The 9,269-nt window shown below is 40.0% G+C and overlaps 1 protein-coding gene across 1 annotated transcript in view; it reads right to left on the bottom strand.

Moving 5' to 3' along the window:
* Nucleotides 1-3,354: 3,354 nt before the first annotated feature.
* LOC102386534 (CUB and sushi domain-containing protein 1) overlaps nt 3,355-9,269 on the bottom strand; it is a 796,348-nt gene continuing 790,433 nt past the window's right edge. Inside the window, exons 46-47 of the mRNA XM_006032113.1 lie at nt 3,667-3,852; nt 3,355-3,404 (exon numbers count right to left, since the gene is read on the bottom strand). Of these exons, the coding sequence (XP_006032175.1) occupies nt 3,355-3,404; nt 3,667-3,852 (236 nt within the window). The remainder of the gene's footprint in view (nt 3,405-3,666; nt 3,853-9,269) is intronic.

Raw genomic sequence — 9,269 nt, 5'->3', positions numbered from 1 at the left:
AGCCCCTTGCAGGCTGGAACTCTACCACCCTTCTAGGGAAAACCCACCATTTACCATGTTTTTCTCCTTACAATGAGACAATCCAGGGTTTTTCCTTAAAATGATAAAATCTTGGTTTTACTGTGGCAAACTGAAAACCCGGATACCTGCTCATCAGCCATCTTTGGCCACTCAGATTAGCCAGTCATGGAAGACAATCATCCTTGACTGCAATGGGCTGCTGAAGAAGACAGTGGAGAGGGATTTGTGTGTGTGTGTGTGTGTGTGTGTCTATATGCCACATGCAAAACGCATGCAGGAGAAGGTGACAAGCTCTCTTTAGTTTCTCAATAAGAATTTTTTGGGCTCTCCCTTTAAAGTTTGTCAGGTTCCTTCAGTTTCATCCAATGCTTTTCAAGTGCACACAATTGACTATTTTTTATTACTCAGTTTAGCTACTATAGTTGTCTCTACAAAGGTTCAACCTCCATGTTGTCCATCTGCTGTCCATCATGCTGTACACAACCTTTTCCAAAGTTAATGCTACTACACCCTTGTGTAAAAACTTGTGTAAAAACTGATGTAGAATGATCAAATCTATTAGTTTTCCTGTTGCACATAAGGCAATAATCTCCTGAGCCTAAGAGAATGAATAGAGTTGGATGGTTTCACACTCACAAATTGCTTTCAGCATCAGTTGGAAGAGGAAAAGAAAGAGATGCTGAAAACCAACAGCCAGTTATGGCTCCCAGGTATCTTCCCAAAATCTGGAAGCTACTATAATCTGTGACAGTTTGTGTAGATTCCACAAAGTCCATCCATCAACTGAGGAAGTCACAGCATTTTGAACTTCAGCCACTTCCCTTTCCTGCCTTCAGCCTGACATCTTCTGTGACACTGAGGTCAGAGAGATATGAGCCCTATTTAGCTTTATGCCCCAGTTTTGATGATAAACCCCTTTGTCTCTTCCCTGCTCCCTATCCTAAGGGAGAAACAGCATGTGCAGACAAAGCCACCCTGACTTCCATATTGCAAGGAACAAACACATACCCTAAACCTGCTTCAAACTGCATAATTTGTACAATTGAACTCTTCTGATCATAGCATTGGAGAAAGTAGATGGTTGCCTATGAAAATGCATACCTCTCTGAACCACTTAGTCTCCAACATCCCCTAGCCTACCTTTAGCCTGACTTCAGACAAACAAGGCTAAATACCTCTATATTCTGTTCTTTGTGTGATATCATCTGACAGATAAACATTAATTTATTATGCTCTAGGTCACATGCAACAATTGTCCTAGAAGAATTCCCAAAAATTCACCAGAAAAAGAATATTTTTGGAAAAGTCTAGCTATGTTCAGGATGACATCATAATCTAAATGAGTTGTGCTCAACCTTTTGGTCCTATGGCCTAGATGAGTCATGTGGTGCTAGTCCATGTCCTAGATCCACAAGTTTGGAGTCCAGATCAGACCCCATACGCCTCCACTGCCTAAATTGGGCCCTGCATTCCCAGATGCCACTTCATGCTACCTGGATCAGGATGCCACCTTGCTGTGCCCAGATTGGGCTCCTCAGCCTGGATCCTACCTTGCACCACCCAAATCAGGCCCCATGCACCTAGATCCAGATTTGCACCACCCAGATAAGGCCCTTCATGCCCTGATCATGTCTTGTGACCAGTCCTGATTCATGCATGTGATCTAGCAGGGCCATGCTATCTTGCCTACAGGGCTTTTCATGGGTTTGGAAACTTGGGAGTAGGGGAGTGGCAATTAATGCTGCCACCACTCCCCCACTGCCAAAGTTTTGAACCCATGGGGAGCCCTGTGGGCCAGATGTCACAGCTCTGTGGGTCAATCTGGCTCACAAGTGAGGGGCTGAGTATCCCTGATATAAAAGCTTTAAGTATTTTATCCTAAAATTGGAGAATTTTACGCAATGTAAAAAAAACCAAGGCAGTTCTAAGCTGAAAAGGCAAAAAAGTTATCTTAGAATGTAGTCGCTAAGAAAAATCTATTTTGTTAGAGCTGAAAAACACAGAAGATAACTGTTGATTGGCCACCTGAAGGAGACAAGTAGTGTTCAAATCTTTTCATGAAACACTCTAAAACATTTCCTTATCTTAATCCTTTCTAATTATTTGTCAAACTGTTTTGGTCCGCTTTCACCCCTCCATTTTCTCATTCACATTTATTCAAACTGTATGCACTGCTACAATAAAATCGTCAATTTTCATGCTTTTTTAAAGCAAGCTATTGATTCAAAGTAACGCAATATAATTTATGCAGCTTCTCACCTCTGTGTGTCCAATTCAAAACTGAATTTGCTTGGCAGAATGCCATTTGATGGCTTATGTGGAAATCAACATGTTGGTTGCTTTATTTTCATAAACCATAATCCAGAACTACAGTCAAAATCTTTTCAGGCCATCACATCATTTTGGTTACTCAGCCACCCTTCTATCATTATTACTTAAGGATTCCTGTACATTAGGGGAGCTGTAATAAATCAGTCCTGTGTCTTTCAAGGCTATGTTGTTCAGTTGTGGATGTCTGAGTTAATTTGTAAATCGAGTGCATACATTCAAGACTATGAAGTCAAGTAGCATTTTTTTCCCCTTAAGAAAGTTAAAAAAGCAGGAAGCATCTCTCATAGGCAAAGTAATGTTTTAGTCGTATTCCACCTACATGGGCAAACCAATTAGAATTTTTAAAACAGTTTAAATAATGAGAGTTTTTATATATATATAAAAACAATTTACTTGATTTTTCCAGTGTTATTTTTGCAACATGGAAAGGGGCCTATAGCTCATATTAAATTCATAGCTTAGACATTAATGTATTAATAGTATTTCAGTTCCCTATCAATATCAGGGCTCCCCTGGGTTGGATGCTGTACAAACATTTTAAGAAACAGAACCTGCTTTTAATAATTTACAATCCATATTGAAATAAATTGTGACAGGCAATAATTATTGAAAGATGTCAGGAGAAAGACTGGGCATAATAATGGTAACACAGAGATGATAGGTGCATATTATTTTTGGGTATTTACATCAGATTTCTTTTAAAAGTTAAATAAGAAATAATAAACATAATAGGTCTTTGCCTTATGCCTACTACAGTTACTGCCAGTGAATGCATGTCCAAAATACTTTTATCTGTTGGCAGAGATGGGCTCATGTATACTTAAAACACTATGAACACACAGTTTTTATTGCCAAATTAGCGGAGAGATTCTCAGCTGAACACAACTTTGTTTAGCATTAACCTCAGCAATGCAACAATGGCCTCATATCATCTTTTTGTTCTGTGATCTTGATACAATCTTGAAAATTGGACTTTGTGATGATTAGAGCAGCCTCAGGTTTTCATGCTTGTAGAGTGTAGGAAGAGTGGTCCCTAAGACACCATTCTGCAACTAGGGATTCAGCATGGAGGGTGATAAAGAGCTAAGTACAATAGATGACCACACATGAGGAAATATTTGTATAGCTGGTTAAGAGAGCTTTAAGGCTGTTTTGCATTACTCTTAATTTAAAAGAATGTTTCACTCCTGCATTAAAATTAATCCCACAATGGCCAAAAAATGAGTTCCATGTACAGAAAGCTAACATTCACTATAGAAAATTTCTCAGAGCTAACTCAAGAGAAATATGCCTGAGAAATATATGCACACTTACGTTTACAGACAGGTGGCCTCCCTTTGTTACTCCATAATTCATCTTCTTGACACACTGCTGTTGCTTGTTGACTAGTTTCTAGCTTGAAGCCCTCCTTGCATTCATATATCACTCTACTGCCCAAAGAGAATTCATTACCCATAACTGAACCATTCCCTGGAGATTCTGGAATACCACAGGATACAGCTGAAAAAGGGGGGACAAAAAGTAAAAATCTGGTATGTTCTGGTATTATTAAAAAAAAAATCACATTTACCCTCAATAATCAGAAACAGCACATGAATAATAATGCACTTGTATCCCTTTGATTGGTAACTAGTGGAAACAATTTATATTACCTTTATAACATTCTAACGTTTTCCAATGATACTTAAAAATGCATGAGTAAATTAGAAAATGCATTTTGTATTAGCAGGCTCTCTCATAAATTGTTTCTTATTTAGTGCAATTTCATGACCTAAATGTAGCATAAAGCTTAAATTATCAGAACAAATATATGGCCCAAATTTTATTTACTGGTCTAAAAGTAATTGTCCAGCAAGTATCCAGTATTATGAGCCCGAAGTAAAAATATAGGAACATAAGACTGGAAGGGACTATGGTACAGTTTCCTGCAGCACAAGCACAGAGAATTATATATATATATATATATATAGGGTCTGCAGTGGTATCAGTGGTATTTACTTCCTCATGCCACAAAGCACTCCAAGCAAGCTGTATAAAACACTAAGGGCCTTGTTACACATAGAGTTAAGGCATTTTCTGGAGCACTGAATCTCTGAACTGGCTGCATGTTAACAACTTTTGAGTGGCTTAAAGCACTCATTATTTGGTTTAACATTACACCACTCCAGGGCAGGATTATCTCTAATCTGCCTAATTTTGGCCTGTTCCATTAATTTATGGCCACCCGCCATAGCTTTTCTGCTCAAGTTGAAGTACTCCACACAGAACACTGTGGATGAAAAGGGATGCTGGGGCACAAAGGGGTCAGGCACAGCACCTTGCCCCCTGGGGTCATCATGCCTGGTGGCTGTGATACTTCCCACCATAACTTGCTCCCATCAGGAGCAGAGTGAGCCAGTCTAAGTAAGGGGGCACTGCCTTCCCAGCACTGCTAACATCAGCTGTTCCAGGACTAGCAGCCGGTGTGAGTGGCAACAGGAGACAACACAGCTGCTAGGCACTCCAGGGCTATAGCACTCACTCTGGCCAGCAGGAGTAGCAAGTCTGTCCTTCCTCTAGCTCCTAGTCCTGCTCACCAAGCTTCTAGTGGCAATTTACAGTTGTATAGATGAGGGATAGTCAGAGCAGGTTTTTCAACTTACTGTGTAACTGCTTCACTAGGCTGAACAACAGTGAATTGATTAAAATTTGTTTGGTTTACCACATAAGGTCTGACAAGGTCCTAAGATCCTTGGTACAAATTCAAAAGTCTAAAAACATATAGTGTGCCATAGAAAGAGATTAGAAGAGATGAATGGCAATGCCAAATTCCTTTTATACCTGCAATAGTAGCTATAGTGGTCTCAAAAGTGGGTCATGCCCCATGCTGCAGGAAAAGAAAAAAGGCTCCTTTTTAATTTCAACTATTCCTTTTTGACCCTCAATCTGTTGATTTATTTGACCTGCAGCATGTGAGCAGAAACACCAGGAACCTGAAAGTTTCTCAGGACCACTAAGGGCATCAAAACGCCCCTCTCAACTCATGACCATTCTTCAATGCTTAAAGAGGAAGGTAAGCTAAACATTCAAGAAAGACAGCAAAAAAATCTTCCTGGACCCTGCAGTAAAGCAGCAGCAGAAGACATGAAACCTGGGTTTAATTGGTTAAAAATCAGTGAATACTGATCAATTAGAAACTTCTAATCAGTGCTGCATGAAAACTATTCACCTACTTTCCCTGAATTCTTAGCATGCTTGCATCATTCCATTTTTACTATAATTCAATTTGATTAACTTAATTTTATTTATTTACTTAACATGACTATTAAAGTCACTCTAACAACTCATGTACGTAAAGTTAAGCACATAGTTTAATGCTTTGTTGGTCCACACCAGATTGCTTAATATCAGGCAGAATGAACCTTATTCCCTATTCACACCTTGGAGAAAAATGCTACAAATAAAATTGCTTGAGAAAGATCTTCAATCTCCTTCTCTGAAAGAGACAATATCCTTCATTAACAATTCTCCTTGAGCTTCCAACCTATTAACACTCTTGTTGTTTCTTTAACACTCCCACCCCAGACAACTTTATTCAACCTCACAAATTTCTGGTGAGGTTTCTGATTTAATTTCTTTTCCACCCACTAGGTGCAACTACACGAGATGTTTTACTGTGAAGTCGCATAGTTTGCTGCACAGTAAGCAAGTGCATCTGCATGGACACATGCTTACTGTGCAGTAAACCTCGTTAATTGTGAGTAAATTTGCTACCTGCAAATGTAAGTAGCAAATTTACTTCCAATTACAAACTCAACAGTAGTGCTCATGTAGACACCTGACCAGGAGCAAATCTTCTCCCCATCAGCCGGCCACCAGTGTGTGGGAAATTGCTCCCTGCCTACAGGAGCTGCTTGCTGCCAGGGCAGGCTTTGGGGTGAGGACTATGTCCACCTGCCCTAGCAGCAGGATGCTCCAAGCCCCCAACTCTAAGATTGCAATTCAGGGAATGAAGGATGAGAGACTCTTATCTGCCAGCTCCAGTTCTGCGACAGCAGGGCTGGCACTGGGAGGTCCTTATCTCCCAGCACCAGCTCCATGATTGTGGGGCTGGTGTGAGGAAATCCTTATCTCCCAGCCTGAGCTGGTGCTGGGAACTCCATGCTGGTGGGCCTGGGGAGCCTGTTCCCCATCCAGCTCCATGATCCCTGGCTCCGCAGTCTGTCCCCACCCAGCTTTGCACTCAAGGAGCTGAGCAGGGAACAGCATCTGCCCCACAATTGTTGGGGGTGGGGTGGTACGTGCATGGGTGCAGTAAGTCCCATCCCTCTGTCTTAATCTGTCAGCAGGGCAGCTAACAGTGAGCTGGGGGGAGCTGGGGCCAGGAGCCACTATATATATAGTGGTGTTTCATTTTAATCATGGAAAAAATGTGGATTTGGGGTTACTTTTTTAAAACCAAAAATTGGGGGGGGGGGAGGGGATTAGATCAGAGAAAACCAGGATGCCTGCTGATCTGCTGAACGTCTCATCCTCTCCTCTTCCTAAAAAAGAAAGAAAGAAATCTGGGGGAATTGAATTTTATTTTCTAGCTTGGTTTTAAAATGGTTAGCAATCTGCAGGGGCTAACTCCGAGACATCTGAATAAATCAGTAAACCGGGAAAGGTGTTATATTTGCCCATGGCACTTAATAACAAAAATTATGCTTTTACATTCTTAAAAATAATGTTTGTTTTAAGCAGTTGCTGGGAGCACACAACATCATTTAAATTTAGCCTCTGCTGCTTAGCCATTGTATCTGGCCCCTAGTCTCAACGGCATTTATGCACTATGCATTTAATATTGCATAGTGAAATAGTTGTTGCATTCGTGGGATAAGAACCTAGAGTCTCCACCTTTTGACAGTAATATCTAGCTCACTATGGCTTGTTCTGCTCCTACTCCCATATTTCTTCCTGTTTTGACTGCCCAGTGGGCCAGCTTCAAAAAGACACCTGGAATGTGCTCCAGGAAATTCCCAGCCCACAGTCTGGTGGTCAGAGCCCTTTATAAGGAAGGAAGAAAGAAAGTGAGGTACAAAAAGTTTCTGGGTAGTGATGCTAGAACTGAGCCTTCCACACCCTAGGCAAGTGACCTAATTACTGGATAAAGAAGTGGGTGAGTTTTCCTCCTATGGTGTCAAACATAGGCTACTTATGCTTTTCTCTGACTGAGGTTTCAGGGGCTCACGTGTCATTACACTTGCAGTTAGGCAATACTATTCCAAGCCAGAGTTTATGTGGCTATAATACAGCATTCTGAGTGTGTGAGGAAGGGTAGAACAGGACAGCTCCATAGGTACAAATATATTAAACTGTCACAAAGGCCAAAAATCACACTTGCCCAGCTCTGTAAGGTTGAATTAGGTGCCTAAAGGTGAAACAGGATTTTACCTGAAGTGTTTAGATCCTACATTTCTGTAAACAGTAAGAGGTCATTTTTATGATAAACTGGACTTGAAATAAAAAAAAAACTCTGCCCCATTTCTTTGTAAGAAGCAAAGGAAAATTGATATAAGGAAGGAAAAGATGGTCTTTATTTGGAGCCTATTAAATATATATGAAAAAAGAAATACAACTCATTTTGTCATTTACCTGCTTCAGTATAAATGATTAATTTCACCATGCATTTTCATGGTACCATAAACATGAAAGCAGAGTTGTTTTCATTATTTCAGAGCTGTCACATTTGATATGTTTAAATTAAACTACAGCATAGTGTTTTGAATATGATTATAATGAGGCAAAATAAGTACTATGAAGTGATGAGTGTGTTTCACTTTGCTTCTTATTCTATTTCAATTGTGTTTGCTCCCATCTGGAATATGTCAAACTACACCCACAAGTGGAACTAGAAGATTGTGACAAAACAAAGCAGTTCATTTGCAATATTCACACTGGCTTTTTCTTTTTTACCATCCTACCACCAAATTTTCATGGTGAACACAATGTGACAGCTGGGAAGCCTTTGTCTGTACTTAGAAACTGGTAAAAAGTTGAACTCCCACTGTTTTTCTACTTATTAAAAATTGCCATGCTCCCTATTCCCAATTGTTTTGTAATTTTTTTTTTCTGTTCACAACAAACTTTGGGCAAAATTTCCTGAGCTCCCCCACAGAACCTCTTTTTCAATTTGTTTCTGCCTTGCAGCAGAGTAGCTAAAGGATTGGCTTGGGATGCAGTGGGTTTCATTTTAATTTCTTCTCAGTGTTTACAGAGATTCTTTTTCAGCATTTTCTTCTGGTGCCAAAATCTCAGCCTCTGTTTTAAGAATGGCAAAAATAAAGGCTCAAATTTTAAAACATAGCCAGGCCTAATTCTGTTCTCCTTAAATAAGAGGAAAACTGGAGTAACCTCTTTGCATTCAAGAGTTTCTATTGAAGCAGAAGTGAAGCAGAATTTGGTTCTCTGTCACTTAAAAAATGCTTAATTCATTTTATCAGCAAAACAGCTCTGCCAGGACTCATTGCTTCCACTCTACCAAAGTAAACAGTATTATATAGGCTTCTTAGGCAATCCTCCTTATTGCATGTCATGCTGCAGAATAAAATATGTATAATATTCCATTTTATCTTCACCCTCCTACAAACTGCACCAAAACAAATCTATTGTTATGCCGGTCCTGATGAGCTGCATAGTGTATCATGGCACCCTGATCTTAGCATCTTCACCTGTCACTTCCTCTCTTATTATTTACCTTTACTACTTTTCTTCCACTTAAGCTTCACAGTTAACTACCCACTTTGTTTCCTTTTCTCTTCTCTTATACAGGGATACTGTTGAAGATCTTTCCACTCCTTAGGTTCAAAGTTATCACAGCGGTAGTTTGAACTACTAATTATAGCTATACCTCCTGGTGCTGCTCCAGTTGTAGTCAGTCCAATTATGTGTTGCTCATG

The sequence above is a fragment of the Alligator sinensis genome, unplaced genomic scaffold, assembly GCF_000455745.1.
Source record: "Alligator sinensis unplaced genomic scaffold, ASM45574v1 scaffold72_1, whole genome shotgun sequence".
Lineage (NCBI taxonomy): Eukaryota > Metazoa > Chordata > Crocodylia > Alligatoridae > Alligator > Alligator sinensis.
This window is presented reverse-complemented; position numbering and strand designations above follow the sequence as displayed.